Source organism: Medicago sativa, chromosome 1 (genome assembly GCF_051527215.1).
Source record: "Medicago sativa cultivar Bolivia chromosome 1, Bolivia_mono, whole genome shotgun sequence".
Classification (NCBI taxonomy): domain Eukaryota; kingdom Viridiplantae; phylum Streptophyta; class Magnoliopsida; order Fabales; family Fabaceae; genus Medicago; species Medicago sativa.
Window position 1 is genome coordinate 24,807,769 of NC_140749.1, and position 18,521 is coordinate 24,826,289.

General features: G+C 34.0%; 3 protein-coding genes across 4 annotated transcripts; 2 read left to right on the forward strand and 1 right to left on the reverse strand.

Moving 5' to 3' along the window:
* Nucleotides 1–499: 499 nt before the first annotated feature.
* LOC146953849 (BolA-like family protein) lies at nucleotides 500–5,287 on the forward strand. Its single transcript, XM_085711974.1, has 3 exons — nucleotides 500–854; nucleotides 2,815–2,882; nucleotides 4,886–5,287. Exons 1-3 carry the CDS (start codon nucleotides 564–566, stop codon nucleotides 5,037–5,039), a joined length of 513 nt encoding a protein of 170 aa, XP_085568100.1. The 5' UTR covers nucleotides 500–563; the 3' UTR covers nucleotides 5,040–5,287.
* A 477-nt stretch (nucleotides 5,288–5,764) lies between these two features.
* On the reverse strand, nucleotides 5,765–15,648 carry LOC146953850 (P-loop containing nucleoside triphosphate hydrolases superfamily protein). The gene is made up of 7 exons (XM_085711957.1): nucleotides 14,945–15,648; nucleotides 9,406–9,714; nucleotides 8,900–9,183; nucleotides 7,455–8,486; nucleotides 6,858–7,026; nucleotides 6,543–6,700; nucleotides 5,765–6,313 (listed from the first exon to the last, which is right to left on the reverse strand). Exons 1-7 carry the CDS (start codon nucleotides 15,609–15,611, stop codon nucleotides 6,068–6,070), a joined length of 2,865 nt encoding a protein of 954 aa, XP_085568083.1. The 5' UTR covers nucleotides 15,612–15,648; the 3' UTR covers nucleotides 5,765–6,067.
* Nucleotides 10,004–14,073, forward strand: LOC146953851 (uncharacterized). 2 transcript variants are annotated; one of them, XM_085711968.1, is made up of 10 exons: nucleotides 10,004–10,142; nucleotides 10,250–10,342; nucleotides 10,666–10,703; nucleotides 11,464–11,726; nucleotides 11,874–12,115; nucleotides 12,201–12,407; nucleotides 12,507–12,599; nucleotides 12,706–12,807; nucleotides 13,334–13,712; nucleotides 13,827–14,073. In XM_085711968.1, exons 4-10 carry the CDS (start codon nucleotides 11,477–11,479, stop codon nucleotides 13,844–13,846), a joined length of 1,293 nt encoding a protein of 430 aa, XP_085568094.1. In that variant the 5' UTR covers nucleotides 10,004–10,142; nucleotides 10,250–10,342; nucleotides 10,666–10,703; nucleotides 11,464–11,476; the 3' UTR covers nucleotides 13,847–14,073. The 2 variants fall into 2 exon arrangements, with proteins under 2 accessions (XP_085568094.1, XP_085568090.1); XM_085711964.1 differs by lacking the exon at nucleotides 10,004–10,142 and having other exon boundaries at nucleotides 10,185–10,342.
* Nucleotides 15,649–18,521: the final 2,873 nt, after the last annotated feature.

The window sequence follows — 18,521 nt, forward strand, 5'->3', positions numbered from 1 at the left end:
AATTTAATTATCATTGACATTTAAATTATAAAGAAATGAATTTATTTTTCTTAATTGATGGTTCAATATTAGTATATATCATAAAAATATTTATTTATGTTAAAATAAATTAAAGTGTAGTGCATATTTAATTATTAAGGGAGACAATTGTAATTCAAGCATCTTATAGGGGAGGGGGGTATAAAATTTATTTTTTAAGGGAGGAGAGTGTATATTTTAACATAAGAGGGGAGGGGAGTGTAATTCAAGCTTCTCTTAGGAGAGGGAAGTGTAATTTACTCTTTTTTATTTTGAAAGAAGAACCATAGGAGAACGAAATGACAATTTTTTATTTTGAAAGAAGAAATGACAATTTATTTATTTGAAAATGGAATAAAACAAAAAATATCTATCCGGTGGTGCACACTGAGCACCATAGGATGACCCTATCTATCGATCGAGCATTGAATTGAATCTCCAACAAGTTGGTAAACAAAGAAAGAAAGAAAGAAATCGTCTGAAAACAAAACAAAACAGAACAGTAATCCCCTCCCAGCAGCAACACAGCGTAGAAATCAATAAAAATGCGGGCACACGTTTTCTCACTTTCAGCACCCACCACTTTACTCCGCAAAGCTCTTCCCGTTTTGGTTCGACCTTACAGTAACAACAAATCCACCGTTCTCTTTCGTAATCATATCTCGTTCCTCAGATCCACTTCACAAACTACTACTCTCTTTCGCGATATTCCTAAACATGATGAGAAATTATTGTTCACCTCTGTTGCTTCTATTCGCAAGTTTACTTCACGCGCTACTAATGTAAACGATGCTGGTTCTATTGATTTGCCTCTCATTCAATCCATGCAGCAAAAGGTATTGTTTCTTTCATTTCGTTTCATTCGTTGCCCCCTACATGTTCGATGAATTGTCTCTCAATTACTTTCTGAAATTCTAAGACTTAGTCTCCTTTATTAACAATATTATCAAAAATAGTGAAATTGTTAATCTGTAAGGGCTGGGGTTGGGATATTGATGCAAAATGAATAATACGAAAATCTACCAATATACTGAAATTTGAAAGTAATGGAACACTATTTAAACAAAGTTCAAAAAGAAGAAATTAATGGATGAGTTGCGGACTATGGCACTCTTTTAAGACATTTCGTGCAAGCTAACTATCAACCACGACGTCCCCAAGCTAAATAAACACAGTTACAACTGTATCGGTTTCCTACTTCATTGTATTCACTGTAGTATCCATTCTAGAAAATATAAATACATCCTCAATGTTATTTAGACCACTCAATATGGTACAAGACCACTCTAACTTTTTCAGAGGGGACAAAAAGAAAGAGGGAGAAGGTGGCTTGGAAGTGCGTCGAGCATAAAGAGTAAGAAAAGAGAAAACTTGCTAGTTGTTGTTAATTTCACGATCTCTTTATATAGGCGAAGAGCTATACAAAACCGATGCCTGAGATAATTTGATCATTAGAAAATCAACGATGTGATTTCACCTTTTTAAGGAGCAACGCGGCCAGCAGTTGACTAATGGAGGGCTCGCGCAGGCGTGTGCGAAACGCATGCTTACGTGTACTGAAAAATACAAAAATTTATTAACTTAAGGTTCTGGGTCATTAAAAATTAATATCCCAAGCTTGAATGGCGCACGTGTGCTGCTCATGTTGATTGTGTCATGTCCCGTTAACGAAAGTGTGTGCCACACCCTTTGGGAGTCCTACCTCCACTATATAAATACTTGTGGTGTTGTGTGTAAACTCTCCTATGCGGGACCTCTAGGATTTTTTCAATTCACACGCAAACACACCTAGTGTACCAAGAGAAAGTATACGGAGACACAATGGGATTAAAATGAAAGTGTAAATATGGATTCTAATCCAGTTACTATTTAGGGTCTGTTTGGGAGTTTAAGAAGTATATAGAGTGCTTGGAGAAAAAAGGAAGAAGCGGAAGGAATAGAGGATTTTTGGATGGGAGGGCTTTGGGGGTTTCGTTTTTCTTCATAAAACAAAATCCCCCTAATTTGGAGAACTCAAAATATGTATTTAAGGGGGAATTTTGGAGGGCTTAAATAAATTCTTCAAACCCAATATATATTGTTATACAACAACGACCAAGCCTTATCCCACTAAGTGGAGGTCGGCTACATGAATCAAACAACACTAGAGATTCCACAAAGTTTTATGTTGACTGTCAAGGTCTAATACAACCCTCTCCTTTTACCTGGGCTTGGGACCGGCTATGCATAACAAAACTAACACAGACAAGATTAATATATATTGTTATAATACTCTTAAAACTAATATCATTATAAACTTTCATTTATCATTCTCTACAAACTCAATCTTTTAAAAGATATGGAATATTTATCTCTCTTTCCCTTTAATCCCCATCCCTCCAATCTCCCAAACTGGAATTAAACTGCTCTTCTTCTCTTCTTATATCATTGCTTCTTTAGATTTCCCTAAAGAAGTGCTTCTTTAGATTTCCCTAATGAAGCAGTGTTATAAGAAGAGGAGAAGAGCAGAAACACAGGAAGAAATTTATTTTGCCAGAAATTTATTTAGGGCCTCTATATCTTTATTTTACTATCTAGGTACAATCATCAAATTCTAAGATAAATTCTAAATTGATTGATGGTCTTTACTGTCTCGTGAATTTGCAACCAAATCGTCCTACAATTTTGAATTAAAATATTGTGATTTACTATTTCTTATACTTACTTACAATAACGTAGAACTTAATTGTTATCTCTTTTTTGGGGTCTAATTTCATTCTTATTCTTTCAATGTCAATTTGCTGCTTGCTCCAAAAGATAAAGGAACAACTCAATGCAGAAGCAGTCTCTGTAAAGGATGCTTATGGTGATGGACGGCATGTTAGGTATGCAGTCTCTGTTTTTTTGTTAACTAACTTTGTGGTTACCATTGTATATACATGCAAAAAGAGAGTTGGTATCTGTTGATTTTGATAGTTAAATGGTTGAATTGAAAGTTCACTATAAGTAGATAATCTACAAAATTTCATATAATTCAAAAACTGTTTGAGATTCCATGTACACTACGAACTATGATAGTTACAACCTTAGTAAATTTGAAATATCTATTATTAAATTACATCTTATATACCTATGAATGTCTGAAGTTTTGTATACATGATCGTCAAGATAATATAATATGATTCAATGGTTGGATTGGTTAAACGTACATTCTACAAAAGGTTAATGTACTGGTTAATTTCAGGGCAACTTTCCATGGATGACTGTAGGTGAAACTTTAAGTTTATCTAATTTCTATAACATGGCAAAACACTAGTTGTGACATTCAAAGTATAATTTACGTAGTCGTATACTTTTAGATTTGTACCTAGAGTTTGATACTTTGATGAAAATATCGTATCACTTAAAGAATAAACTTTGTAAGAGTAAAGAGAGAAAGCAACCATTGGTTGGAGGATGAAGTATCCTCCAAACAGTGAAACTGAAACAGCAGAGTGATATGAGGCTATTGTTCAATAAACTAAAAAATCTATCTAATTTGTTCATAAAAATTATTAACTACCTTAAAACAGATAATGCAGAGAACTAGAAAATCCATAAATGCAATATAGATGGCAGTTTCCCAAAACCTAAGTGAAATATTTTGATCATGGAGCAAGAAGTCTTATATAGATGGCAGTTTTCATTTCAGCTGCTTGTTTTGTTGATGGTAGTTAGCACATGATGATTGATGGAAAATCTCCTCTGCAGACATACCATTTCTAGCGTTGAAATGAACAGATAGTGACACCCCTTGTGGGAAGTAAAAGCAAAAGCACACTTTTTTTTGTGGAAAAAAGTACTACTTGCTCTGGAATAATTGGTTAATGTAAAAATTGCCTTTGGAAATGTCGTGCATAAGTTAACCTAAACACCACTTTTTGACAAACATGGAATTCACAATAACATGCTTATGTAGAAAAATTAAGAGTGGATTCAAATCACACTATCTGGAAAAAGAATTTAGGACCAACATCGTGCTAATAGCTTTTGCTTCTTGTAAGTACATTTTGCCTGAATAAGGTTTTGATAGTTCTCTCTCATAAAAGTGGGACAACTAGACAGGATCTCATCTTTCTTCCCAAAGCAAGTATGTATTGATCTAATAATAATAATAGGTGCAAAAGAGGGTTCTTATTGACCCTCAAAGCCGTACTCACAAACGATTTGATTTCCATATCTAGGCTTGAAAGGTGGTCTCGACTACCTGAAGTCGCAAGTGTGATGTGATGTACAAGGAATAGTGGCATTTTGGTGTGATAGAACAAATGGCAACTATGTCAATCCATTTGCATATTTATTAAGGAAACCCTTTTTGAAAGACCTTTGTTTTGCACCAAATTAAAGGCAATTTCATAATCTCATCACAAGTCTCAGCCATTGAAATATCTGTAGATATATAACATTTAAAGGCTGCTTCAATTTTTTTTATTTTTTTAAATATTTTTGTGATAGAAAAGTTTCATTAAAAATTTTGGGAAAGTTTTGCTGCACAGTTGACAATAAGACATGATGTTGTATGAGACTTAATGTTTGGTATTAAATAACCAACTAGATAATAAGCTCGGTGTATCCTCTAATGAAATAACATGACAATAAGGCTGGCGCATCTGCGGCTGTTTATTACTCACCATTCAGCTACATACACACTTCTCCAAAGTTTGAGGATGAAATCGAGTAGCACAAAATAAAAATCCAAATCTCAACTGGAAATTGAAATATTTTTGAACACATTTGACATCCTCATTGATAAAAGTTATCCTTGAGGCGTTTTACATTGATAGCTGTGTTTGGCACACCAGATTTTATTGCTTGATTGATAGCTCTGATTTGTGGTTTCGTTTTGCAGCATTGATGTTATATCGACAGCCTTTGAGGGACAATCAGCCGTGAATAGGCAAAGGATGGTCTATAAAGCCATATGGGAGGAGCTTCAGAGTGCAGTTCATGCAGTTGATCAGATGACGACCAAAACTCCTGCTGAAGCAGCCGCCGGGAAATGATAAAAGACAATAAGAACCTTACGTACAATGAACTAGAAGTGATCTTACTCTTAATATATTTTTGTATTGCTGTTGTCTTGCAGTGAATTCTAAGCTTAAACTGCCATTGCAATGTGTTCACATGCAAGACATCAGTATTCCAATTCACTTTCTGGGAGTTGCGAAAGTCATTAATTTGCCAAACAACACAATTGACAATTTATTAATTTGTCAAACATTATCCAGCAATGTTCTGCGGTTTGTTTATACTTTCTACATCCCATTTACTTCTCCATTATGTTTTCATTTCTAAAATAAATGACAGAAATAGCGCGTTTGTTTAATTCTCCTCATTGTGAATTTCAAATGAATAATTTTTGAAAATTTGAAAATACTAAAATGTCATTTTCATCATCTTTTAGAATGCCATTGTAACTCAATCTCTACATGTGATAGAAAGGAAAAATCAACATATGGTGAATTTGTAGCCGTCAGTAATAATGCCTGAAATACCATTTACCTTTCAAAGAAAGAAAAAACTTTACCATTTACTTATGGTGGCCGTGATATGACTAACTTGAGTCTAATGCTGACCATTGCTGTAAGTTGTATGATTAATATTATAATAGAGATTCATGAAACATTCATGTCCAAAGTAGGTACGTTCAACAATTCATATTGATTGAATTAAATTTTCCTTTGAATCACTGCCCTTATCTACAACTGGTGTCATGAGTTCAGGTCCATCAAACAATTTTTACCCCATAGTATCATGCATAACACTTGCATCTATGGTTCAATTCATATAGAATGATGAAAAATATACATTGTCTCATGTTACAATTATTGTGGAAGTTTTCTTCCATAATTTTCATGCATGAGTATTTCTTGATACACAAATTTTGACTTTATAAATTGCTATACAAGTATTGATTAAGTATAAAACCAGTTTATGAATACCCCCCAAAAAAATAAAAATATAAATCCCCTCAAACAATTGCTTATAGGCATTTCTAAATGTGTTTCAAGGCACTGTCACACTTGCAACACTAATCCATAGAAGGTAACATTGGATTCATGCCAAGTCCAAACCCTCCTCCAAAACTATCTGGTTCTACGTGCTTCACCCTACCAAAGTGTCGAATATGGCGCATAAGTCTTGCTAGGAACGTGTTGTGGCATATAGTTGAGCTGTCACAGACTACAGCTAAATGCTTGCGCGCTCTTGTGATGGCAACGTTGATTCTTCTGCTATCGCCAAGGAATCCGACAGCTCCCAATGTGTTTGATCGTACCTATTTTATTATATTTTTTGAAAAAGATGAAAAAACATGTCCAATTATGTTAGTTCACTAGCAAGACCAAACAATGATGAATATTTTTACGAGATAAATACCAGCAACACTTATGAAACAAAGAAAATCAAGTATAGGGAATTATGTATCGTCTCTTCCCATTTTATTTTTTTCACCAAGTAAAAAATTTGTTGAAACCGTGGTTGTAGAGTTTGGATTCAGATCATACCATTGATAAAATTACAGCATCAGCTTCCCGACCTTGAAAACTATCAATTGTGGAAACTTCAGTACCGGCAGCTTCAGGAACCCCGTCAAGCATGTCCCTCAAAAGTTGAACTTGAGCAACATATGGGGACTGAACTACAATAGCATTTGGGCTAACACCTGAATTTCAGATTCAAATTGGCAAGAAAATTCTAATGTCAGAAAACAGAAATGTCAAATGGAATGCGAAAATCTCTTTTTCTTGGATCAAAGAATAAAAGGAAAGAAAACGATAATAGAAATATCAACTACTATCAACAGAGTCAAATATCATTACCAGCATAAATTAAGGAAAATACATGCTGCAAAACTATATCAGCTTCTCCTTCATTATACAACGAGCCTGTTCCAGCCTGATCTAGATGCTCTTCGCAACCAATTGAAAGACTTCCATACGGCATTCGAGTGTCAAGAAGTAGTAGAGGACACTGTGTTATCCATGTAGGCTGCAACAACATCAAGGTCAGACTTTCCATTCATGTAATAAAAATAAGCAATACAAAAAGTACATGTAGTATATGGACAGAGATAATATTGACTTAGAAAATTGTTTTCATATAACTTTCTCAAATAACTCAAACCATTTTGAGTTACATCTCTAAACTCCTATAGTTAGAGCAAGGACCTATTAGGATTGATTTATTTGATCTTATCTATTAGTATAAGCACCTGTGAGACTATTTAGGAGAACTTACGGAAACAACTTATAATAATATGAAAACAATTTGACTTAATTTTATATTTTGTTATTGAAATTACTTAGCACATATATGATAAGTGCGTAATTAAGCTGCTTATCCAAACAAGGCCCAAGATGTAAATAGCAGCCTTCACTTCACAAAGAGAATGGAGATATCAATTAGGAGTTTAATACCTTAACAAAAGGAGAGTCTACAAGAAGATGAGAAAAGACAGTCTTGGAGGACTTCAATAATCCTCCATACATCTCCTTCGAAGCCCAACTTGCAATGGCATCATTCATACGGTATTGTGTCGTTAACCTAGTGGTGAGAATCCCTTCATGCAGAGTTGCAGCTCTCTCGAGTAGCGATATTCCTAAACCACCTTCTAATGCCTTTCTAGAAAATATCACAGGAGCTAGTTGGCATTGATCACCAACAAGAATGCATCGTTTCGCCTGCAATATAGGAATCCAGCAAGACGGTTCAATTGCCTGTCCAGCTTCATCTATGACAACCAAGTCAAAAGCATTTAGCTTTCGAATCATGGGATCGGCTGCTCCGGTATTGGTGGCAAGCACAACCTGAGCACTAGATAGAACTTCAATAATAGTCTGCTTTTCCTTTTTCTTTAGCGACTTTCCCAACTGTTTCAGAAGTTGGCGTATGCCTGCAGCTAATGAATCATCCCTCAAACATTGTCTTAGATCTTTCCTTAGATCAGATTTCTTCCTCTCACACTCTTCGCGAAAACTTGCAAGCTTCGCATTTACAATTTCTCCTAAGGACTTTGATGCTACTGTTTTTGATATACGAGCGGGATTTCCAACTCGAACAATATTTATTCCAACATTTGAAAGCTTTTCAACCATATTATCAACAGCTGCATTGGTAGGTGCTGTGACAAGAACCCTTTCACCTTGTTCCACGGCGCATGTTATTATTTGCTTGAGTAAACCGGTCTTGCCTGTACCGGGAGGTCCTTGGATAACCAATAGTGGCCTCTTCTTATTCAAACCTAACGCAATTGCTCTCTGCTGAGATTTATCAAAGGATTCACTTCCTAATACTCCATTTGTTTTTTCTTCTTCCCAATCTACCAAACTATTCTTCTCAAGCCATGCAGCATCTTCCCCTTCGCCGAATAGAGTTGCAACAACAGAAATTGATGGATTTTTCTTTTGCAAACCATTTTTCTGAAGCAGCATTAGGGCTTCACAGTTGCGCTGGAAACACATCAAACGAATCTTCTTAAGTACATATTATATATACGAACATGAATCTTATTTGGACTGTAATACATTTTGCATATGATAAAAATGAACAAAATAAGAAAGAAGATACTTATTTGAACTGCAATACATGGCGTATATGATCAAGAATGAACGAAATAAGAGAAAAATAATTAGCTCATATGGGAAACTAAATTTATGCCAAATAGGTGAAGTTATATTGATGGTTTTGCAAATATGAACGATAATGATGAACAGAAGCGGCAAGGGAATATACCCTCATTTGACTAGAGAAAACCTCTTAATTTCAACTTACATAAAATTTGTGACATTCTTTCACAAATATTTATTACAGCAACAAAATGTTTTGGCTGTATGCAAAAAAATCACATGATAGAAATCAGTACCTCATAGGTAAGTGTATCAGCCAATCCTTGAATACGATCAATGCGCACATTCTTTCCAAATAGTTTAGAGAAAGTAGGATCACCATGGCGTGACTCTAAAGCAACGGTAATGCTATAGCCATCGTCACCTAGATTTTCCACAACTCCTTGCATGCAAGAAGTTGTAACTGCACCCTTGCTGTCACATGTTCTCACACAAACCATTTCTCCGGGTGAAAGAGTGGTAGGTGGCAATCGGTGGTTTCCTTCAATCTTGAATAACACCAGATGCATTCCTCCCAATCCTGTTTAAAAAGTTCATAAATGATCATAGAGGCCTTTTAAGTTACACACAATTGGTAAGAATAGCAAATTATGCATGCATCACATTAGTTAAGCTAAAAAAATATTCATGCATCATTGAATAGATGTTTGATCTATAGCTTATTTATTTACACAAGTATGATTAGAACATATACATCCACTGGATCACATTTATAATTATCATTACATGTAAAAGAGAATACCTGTAGAGGTACTGATGGCATTTAAATTACAAATGGTGTCACATAGCTCTTGCTGAGGCTGGCTATGGCTAACCAAGAACTCAATCGGTTTCGACGGATCGGAAGCATCATCTTGTTTAGGAACAGCATCTAATTCCTCCTGAGTAAACTCCAATTCAACATCCCTTTCAATATTGAGAAGTTCTGACATGTTTTGGGTGAATTCATCGATCCTTTGCTGTAACACTTTGACCCTTTCTCTGTCCATTCCTAAAACTCCTTGGACACTCTTAGGCTGTGTTACATTCCTTGCAACTGCCCTGTGCTGAGCTGCAATTGAACCATTCTCAATCTTATCGCGTTGTCAAAGCAATAGACTTACTAGTATCATAAATAATTTTCTACGCACATCTTATATTTTTGTTGGTCACATTAGAAAACATTTCAACAGTTTAATTAAGCACTTATCATATAAAGTCTAATGTCAAAGTTCTAAAAAACAGAATCTGTTTTCAAATTAAAATAGAATTTGGTTTGAAATTGATTGAAGAGGGCAAACTGATAGGTTAATACACCTCGGATAAACCGTTTCTTTAAGTATTTCATGTTGCTTACTAATAACACTACCAAAAAACCGGCTATTAGCCACGGTTATTTAGCCACAGTATGGTGAACGTGGCTAACATTTCATTTTGCCACGGGTTAAATTTTCATTTTCCACGGTCAAAGTTGTGGCTAAGTCAACAATCCCAATTCAGGTTTCCCCCTCTACTAAAATTGTCTCCGCGCCTATTTTTTTCATTCTCCCTCCTTCATTCATTTATTATTTTTTTTTCATTTCATTTCCCTCAAAAACGTGAAACAGAGAGACAAAATTCATTTTCCCCAAACATGAAACCCTAACCTCCTTCCACCTACTAAGCGCCGTCCATCCAGCATTCTCACATAAGGAATCAAGGTGAATCATTTTTCTCTCTTCTTCCTTCCAGCCGAACCCTAACTTTAGTTTTCTTCAAATCTCAATTTTCTTACCTTTGTAATTTCCAATTTGTATTCATCTATCTCTGTTTTGCTATTTCAAGTTTGATTTTCAATCTGTATTCATCGTTTGGAGCATGAAATTTTTAGGTTCTCTGTGTTTTTATTTCATTTCATTCCTTAACCCACTAACCCATTCTAACCCATTTCTAGGTTCTCTGTCTTTTTATTTGATTCTTTGATTTTTGCCCATGTTTCTTTTGATTTTAACTTGTTCTTTCTTTTTCATGTTTTTTAACACAGGTTATTAAATTTCTGGTTTCACTTTGATCTTGCTCAAGGTAAGGATTTCTTATCTTTCTCTTGTTCGTTTAGTTTTTGTGATTATTATTCTGTGAAAAGTTGTATTTAGCATTTTTTTTGTGATTATTATTCTGTGAAAAGTTGTATTTAGCATTGGTATTACTTCAGTTTATATTTTCTTCACTGAGAAGTTGAATTTGTATGACTTGAAATTATTAAGTTCGATCGTTGCTATTATTTGATGATTTAAACTTATTAGGTTTGATCTTTTTGTGTTATTCAATATTTTAAACTTAGATTTGAAACCCTTAAATTGTTAATGTTGTTTCTGAAGTAAAGGATAAGCTATTACTTATTCTCAAATTGCGGCGTAGTCGAGTTTTACCCTTTGTTGGTTGTGTTATAATAAAGAGGGAAAGTTTTTTGGTTTGGTTGTGGTGGAGGAAAGTTCAGGGGACTGCACTGCATAACTTATTTAAGTTGCATTTTATTGTTGGACTGTCACAATGAATGTTCTCCTGCACTGCATAACTTATTTCTAAACTAAAACCAATGGAACAAAGTCCTTACACCAGTTCTGAATTTTATATGAGACTTTTTGTTAGTATAAATTTGAATTTTATATGAGACTTTTTGTGCTGTATTAGTGGTAGGTAGCGATTAATCTTATGAACATACTTCTTCAATTGTGGTTGATAATGTGCTTCATTTAGTTTTAGTATTTATTCACAATTTTATACTTTTTTTTGTTGCTGAAATGAGTAATTCAAGACATGAATTGTAACCATGTATACATAGGTATTGATTTGATATGGGTAGAAGACGCAAGAATACTTCAGGACACGAATTGTTAGAAAGGTTACAAGGACAAGAAAATCAAAATGACAGGGAGACTTTACAAGACCAGCCCCAACAAAATATCGACGATCAACTGGATGACCAATTTACCAATGTGGACATGACAGATAACTCAATTGAGAATGACATATTTGACTCTTCTTCATGCCCAAATGAAACAGTCCCGCAGCTAAAAGAGGAGCCCTTACTTGTCAAAGTTAGAGGTAAAAGTAACATTATTACGTTTATCCTCTAATTAGTTGGTTGCACGAAAAATGTACTATTAAGTTTATTCTCTAATTTGTTAGTTGCACTATTAAGTTTATTCTCTAATTAAGTTTATTTACTTCACTTCATGTACATAATTTTAGATACTATTACCAATGAAATTACAATTCGAAGAATGGTAGCAAACCAAGTTTGGCATTTGGAAAAGACAAAGAAAGTTATGGTGGAGATCGGTGGTGACGGACCAGGCATTGATGATGGTTCAAATCTACTTGTGAGATATTTAGGTAAACTTGCTACAAAGTCAGCATTCTGTCCTGTATCTATTGAAACATGGGATCTGATGCCAATCGAGAATGGTCGGGCACAATGGAAGTCTATCGAGGTTGTTATCTAAAATTACCATTACTTTAATTGTTTTATTGTATTTCTTGTTATTACTGATTGATTGATGAATATAATATTTAAAGGATCGTTTTGAATTTGATTATGCTGCTGGAATCAATTGGATATGGAGTGCACTAGGGGAAAGATGGAGGGCCTATAAATACAAGTTAAGGTGTGATCACTTTTATCCCAGGAAAAGTAAAGAAGAGATACTTGCTAATCGTCCTTCTAGTGTTCCTCCTGTTCAATGGGCAACTTTTGTGAGTTACTATACTAGTGACAAAATGAAGGTATAGATGTTCATTGTATATTTTTTAACAAAATATGTAAAAGATATTTATATTTTCACTTTGAAGGTATAAAATGACTAATATATTTAACAATTATAGAAAATAAGTGAGCAAAATACAAGAAACCGCAAGAAGCTGAAAGTTTCACATGCTGGAGGTAGTAAGAGCAATGCAAGAAGGGGTCGTCAGATGGTAAGTTGTTTAGAGCGTTCTATATTACTTTATCATAGTAAAGTTTAAGTATGTTATATGATATATGATAATTAATGGTTAACTTTTATTGTATTGATTTTATTAGGAGCTACGATTAAAACGACCAGTATGTCGCAGTGAGGTTATTTTGTCAACATTAATAAATAAGCACGGAAAATTTGTGAGTGACGAAGGAAAAGTTATTGCTGTAAGTAAATTGATTGCATTTCCTTTTCATTTTTCTATAATTTTGTTTTAGTTTAATGAATGTGTTCTAAAGACTTAGATTAGACGGGACATAGATTCAAATAAGTTGTTTGGAGATGTCAAATGTATTTTCTGCAAAATTTCCAGGTTCCCCTTGATCTTGTGTGTGAGGGCTTCAGTTTCAGTTATAGTTGAATTTGATAATGACGTGTTATGTTTATGTTTTGTCATCTTTGGGGTGGGTGTTGGTAGAACATGTTGCTATGACACTAGCAGTTTTTTCATGTTTTTTTGGGTGGGCATTGGTTCTATATTTATTGTCTGGATACTATTTAATTTGAATGAGTCATTGCTTTCTTTTCTATGTGACACAATATTTAATTTAAGAGTAATGCTGAAATTGCATTATTTAATTATCAGAGCATATGAAATTGCATCTAGTTGGGTCGCGAGATATAACATCACTCTTGATGTATATAGCCTGCTATTTGGATATTTCATGGTAGCTAATTACCTGTTTTTAATAGGATAAGATATCAGAGAATTTGCTCAAAGATCAAGAGCGTGTTGCTACTTTAGGTGTTCCCTTAAAGATTAATGCCTATCCAGATGATGTTGTCGGAAAAGTGTATGGAGCTGAGCATTCAGGTCGAGTGCGTGGATTAGGTGTTGGTGTTTGCCCCTCTAAGGTATTTGGAACACGCAAGCGTTTCTCTGAATTTGTTAATGTTGGTAGCTCTAGCCAAAATATTGAGGATTTGAAGAAGCAAGTACACACTTTAGGGGAAAAGTTAACTGGATATGAAGAGACTAAGGAGCAGCTTACACAAGCTCAAAGTCACTTGGCATTTCTCACCAATTTTTTGCAAGAAAAATTTGGCGATGAATTACCAAGTTTCAACCAAGGTATTTCTTCATAATAATCATATCTTGTGTTTCTAGTTTACATTATAATTAGCATTATACAATTGTTGATCTTTAATTAACCAATTCTTCCTTTCAATTTTCTTTACTTGACAGGTACCAGTTCTAGTAATTAAACCAATAAGGAACATGCTGTTTTTTGGACTGCTAAATGAAGGACTCTGTTTGTGTTTTTAGCTTCAGTAGTGAATGTGTTAGTATATTAGCTTTTGGCCTTGTTAGTATATTAGTCATGCTATAATATGTTAAGAATGTAATTTTGATTCCACTACATTTTATATGACTGCAACTTGTATTTTGATCCCTACATATTGCTTTAAGAAATTGGCTCTTGACCTTGTTAGTTTAATGTCTACTTATATCCCAAGCAGGAGTATTGCTACTATTGTCTTTATATACTGTACTGCATTTTGGCTAGTATGCTGAAGCTGAAAAATTAGCAATTATTAAAAAAAAAAAAAACACTTTAGCCACGGATAGGCCTGTGGCAAACTGTATGTATAACAGACCTTCTTCATTTCTTTATCCACGAGTTAACCGTGGCTATAAGAGCTCAAATCCGTAGCTAACACAAGGTTACCACGACAAAATTAGCCGTGGCTAACACATGGAATAGCCGTGGCTAAAGTTTAGCGACGCCCTTGTTTGCCACGGTTGTGGTCTGCGTGGTAACATTCCTTAACCACGGTTATACAATAGTTTAGCCACGCCTTTGACCGTGGCTAATCACCGGTTTTCTGGTAGTGTAAGTTCATAACCTTGAAGACCCTTATATAAATATCAAAAACTACTTTGTAACATCTTCCAAAGAAATACACAAGAACTAATAGCATAAGTCCAAATAAACTCAAAATAACCTCTTCCAAACATATCATTAGTCCTTAATCTTATTCATGTTGTTTTAGTACATGCACTAACAGTATGTCAAAGCAAGTCAGATATTTTGAACAATAAAACATGTTTATGTCATGACAAAGACCATGTTTAGATAAATAGATAAGCGCTTATCATATAAGTGCTTATGTACAAGCTATTTCTGTAACAAAAGATAAATTAAGTCAAGCTATAGAGCTTATCATCTAAGTTGAAAACAATTTATAGACATGTCAGAAGCTGTTTCTATCTTTCTATAAGCTCTCCTAAACAATCTTACAAGTGATTATGTCAACAGATAATCTCTAATAAGCTAATAGGCTCACAGAGAAAGAAAAAACCTGAATTGGCAAGCTCCTTAAGCAACTTCCAAGACTGAGTTTGACGCCAATCTTCAACCAAACCTTTACTCTGCATATCTTGAAGAACATCACGCAACTCTCTTTGAAAATGATCAAAAAGAGTAGGATAATGAGTACAAGCTTTCAAACAAGTAACTTCAAGACCAAGTGGCATAGGAACAGCATTCAAATAAGGTTGTGCTTGAATAACAAACGTAAGACCTGGTCCCATTCTTTGTTTCATTTCAGAAAACTCCAAATCTTCAAGTAACTCAGCAGAAGCAATCTCAAAAGCCATAGATTTCATACTCTCACGTATCCAACTCACCACACTTTTTCCAACATCTTTCCATCCAATAGGGTCACCTATATTCTCATGCACGTGAAGATTCTTGTTCATATTCTCAAAGGGTAGTTGAATTTCTATTGCTGCTGCATCGTTTTTTCTTCTCCTTCTTCTTCTTTTTGTGGTGCTTGGAGCCTTTGTTTCATTGCTGTTTGTGATGTTTTGAACTACACGGTTGTGTGTTTTCAATGATGTTTTGCACATGATTGTAGTAATATTGTTGCGTGTTAATAAACAAAATGATCCAAATGAAGATGATGAAGCTAGTTTGGATTTTGATGGGATTCTACCACAGAAGAAGCAAGTTGATGTTGCTTCCATTACTGAATTTTTTTTGGAAAGAATATGAAGCACTATTCAGTTTTTGTTATTCAATAGTGGTTAAGTATATAAGCATGGATTTTTTTAGATTTTTTTTGTTCATGGAGGATGTTGTTGACAAAGAAGGAATTTTGACTAATATTTTTGAGATTTTTAATTATTAGATAAAAATCATACGGAACATATAAGATTACACTGATTTATACCATTTTCTCAAATTATTATCCGTGTCGACGGGTCGGTGTCCGTGTTTCATAGTATCGAACCCAATCAGTCCAACAAATGTTAGTATGTAGTATTTTGTTGAGAATCTATCACTTGATCGATTGTTTCTTTACACAAATATTAACATGTTAGTATTTTTCTCCTCAAAGTAAAGTATTCAAATCGGTAAATCAAAACAATACAATTTCATGTCGTTAAAATAGAAAACGATGAATCTATTTACAAACTCATAACATCCACTTCAATAATATTAAATGGAAGAATGACTACAAAAGTTACAAAACTAAAGTCATCGAATGTCTTCGAATCAGCAACGTTGATGACTAAATCATTACCAATTGAATCTTAAATGGGTTGAAGTTGATCTGTTAATCTGAACGGAATCTCAATGGTTTAATCGGTTTTTATTTTATTTTTGTGTCTATTATTTTTATTTTATTAAATTATTTATCAGTTAGTTCAATTGTGTCTGAATTATGTACAAAAAATATACGATTTAATCTATTAAACAAATTAAATTATGGTCTAGAAGTCTTAGGGATTTAATTTTCTATTGGCTTTGAATATGAACAGCAAAGTGGTGGATTTGAGGTGAGGAAGGAAAGTGAATGAATCTTTTGATTCCTTTTTTTGTTGTTGTATGGACAGAAGAAGAAGAAACTAAACAAAGACACATGAGTGACGTGGATTTTCTTATGAAAAGGATGGATTAGGTACAACGTGGACAATCCATGATCTGAGGTTCTTCATTTCATTGGTTGCTATGATTTTTTTGGGACAGTGTTTTGCTTTTAACCCTTTCCATGTGATTCTTGTTGACGTGCTTCTTTCCTATCCTCATCTTCTATTTCTAGGTGTTTTTTTTTTGAAAGAATTCTATTTCTAGGTGTTATTATTTTTTTTTTGAATATAATATGAATTTGTGGATTATTTCAAAAAATATGAATTTGTGGATGTCTATTTTTTTTATTTTTAATTAGATATATTTTGATTCTCACGATTATTTGACAATCCAATTCTGTCTTTCTTTGATGAAAATAAAATATAATTTAATCTTTATTTTATATCGAGAAAAACTAGTTTTTGATTTATAATATTAAAAGAACTAATTTGTCTATTGATGGTGTATGATTGACAAGTGCACCAAATTGTCTTCAAATATCTACACGGATTGTCGTTCAACTCATAATTAGAGGAATTTATTATTAAAATAAAATAAAATAAAATAAGAGATTAGGTTTTGTGATTCAGAGGTATAATAACGATTAAGGAATCCTTGAACCCCCTCATCTTTTTTGAAATTAACTCGATTTATTAGTTTATGAATTGTTTTTTTTTGGATTTAAGAAAGTATAACATGACCCCGTGATAAATCAGTGAAAATTTATTTTAACATCGTCGCAATTCAACCAGTTACAATTGCAGTGTTTTCTTAAGATGACTTATAACCCTAAACTCATACTTAGATTTGGTTAAAAGAATTTAATTTAGAAACAAAACAATTTACTATTGTTGGGGTCAGACATAATTAGAGTTGTCAATCCTATTAAGCTCCATCTAATATGTCGTATAGAAATGAACATATAAGAATTAAATCAGACTTTATATCATAAACTAAATATTTTTTTTAATGGAATCCAACAAATAAGAAGAGGTTCATCTTGGAACCCTAATCAAAGAGGTTTAGTTGCACATGACAACTAACATCATTACAAAACAATAGAAAAACATATCATAGAGAGAACAAGAAGAGGATGAAGATCATCTGCCTTGAAGCTCTGATGCTTTAACCTTTCCTTGTACTACTAGCTTTCTGAATTAATAAGAGTGTGCAAGAGTCTTTACTTATGGTACATAATTACTTAGGGGTTAAGAGAGAAAAACTAGGGTTTTCCACTAAAAATAACTCAAAAACCAAGCAACCAGTACTCATTGACTGTGCACATGTGCAGGGCGCATGGAGTGAGGTGTAGGGGGGCATGAGGCAATAGAAAATGCCGTCTCATGCACAGTGGCGCATGGACTGGATGTTGGTGCCTTTTGGCTGCATCTCCTTTACGAATTTTGCAGTTTACGTCCCCTTTTCAAACGTTCTTCCGTCTTTCAATGCTTTGGAAATTGAAATGAATTTTCTTCACTTTGTATTGTCTTCAAATAGGGTTGGGAATAGGCCAGGCTAGCCAACAGGGGCCTACGACCGCCTGTTTAAGCTTGGCCTGTCCTGACCTGTTTATGTAAAAGGCTTGGCATAGGCTTTTGAAAAAGCCTATTTGAGTAAATAGGCCAGGCTTAGAGCATAAAAAAAAGCCTACGAAGCTTGATAGGCCGGTCTATTTATGCATATTATTATAATTTATTTATTTATATTAAAATATAATTTATATTAAACATAAAAATCAAGAAAAAAACTCAAATAATTGACTTTTTAAATAGGCTTTAAGGCTTTATAATGAAATAGGCTTTTAAGGCCTTAGAGTGATAAAGAGGCCTTACAATGATATAGGCTTTAAGGCCAATTAGGTCTATTTAAAAATAGAGAAAATTGAATATTTAATGATTTTAATATGAAGTATGCCTGTAAATAGGCTTCCAGGCCAGGCCAGACTTTTAATGAGGCCATACCAGGCCAAAAAAATAGGCCTATGAAAGGCCATAGGCCTGACTTAGGCTTGCAAAAATTTTCGT

Excerpts from the sequence above, each read along its gene's own strand:
- LOC146953849 (XM_085711974.1), top strand. The coding sequence starts at position 564 with ATGCGGGCACACGTTTTCTCACTTTCAGCACCCACCACTTTACTCCGC. Across the intron at positions 855-2,814 it reads TTCAATCCATGCAGCAAAAG|ATAAAGGAACAACTCAATGC; the intron begins GTATTGTTTCTT and ends TTGCTCCAAAAG. Across the intron at positions 2,883-4,885 it reads GGTGATGGACGGCATGTTAG|CATTGATGTTATATCGACAG; the intron begins GTATGCAGTCTC and ends TTCGTTTTGCAG.
- LOC146953851 (XM_085711968.1), top strand. The coding sequence starts at position 11,477 with ATGGGTAGAAGACGCAAGAATACTTCAGGACACGAATTGTTAGAAAGG. Across the intron at positions 12,600-12,705 it reads CAAGAAGGGGTCGTCAGATG|GAGCTACGATTAAAACGACC; the intron begins GTAAGTTGTTTA and ends TGATTTTATTAG. Across the intron at positions 13,713-13,826 it reads ATTACCAAGTTTCAACCAAG|GTACCAGTTCTAGTAATTAA; the intron begins GTATTTCTTCAT and ends TTTACTTGACAG.
- LOC146953850 (XM_085711957.1), bottom strand. The coding sequence starts at position 15,611 with ATGGAAGCAACATCAACTTGCTTCTTCTGTGGTAGAATCCCATCAAAA. Across the intron at positions 9,715-14,944 it reads TAAGGAGCTTGCCAATTCAG|CTCAGCACAGGGCAGTTGCA; the intron begins GTTTTTTCTTTC and ends GTTCAATTGCAG. Across the intron at positions 6,701-6,857 it reads ATTTTCCTTAATTTATGCTG|GTGTTAGCCCAAATGCTATT; the intron begins GTAATGATATTT and ends TCTGAAATTCAG.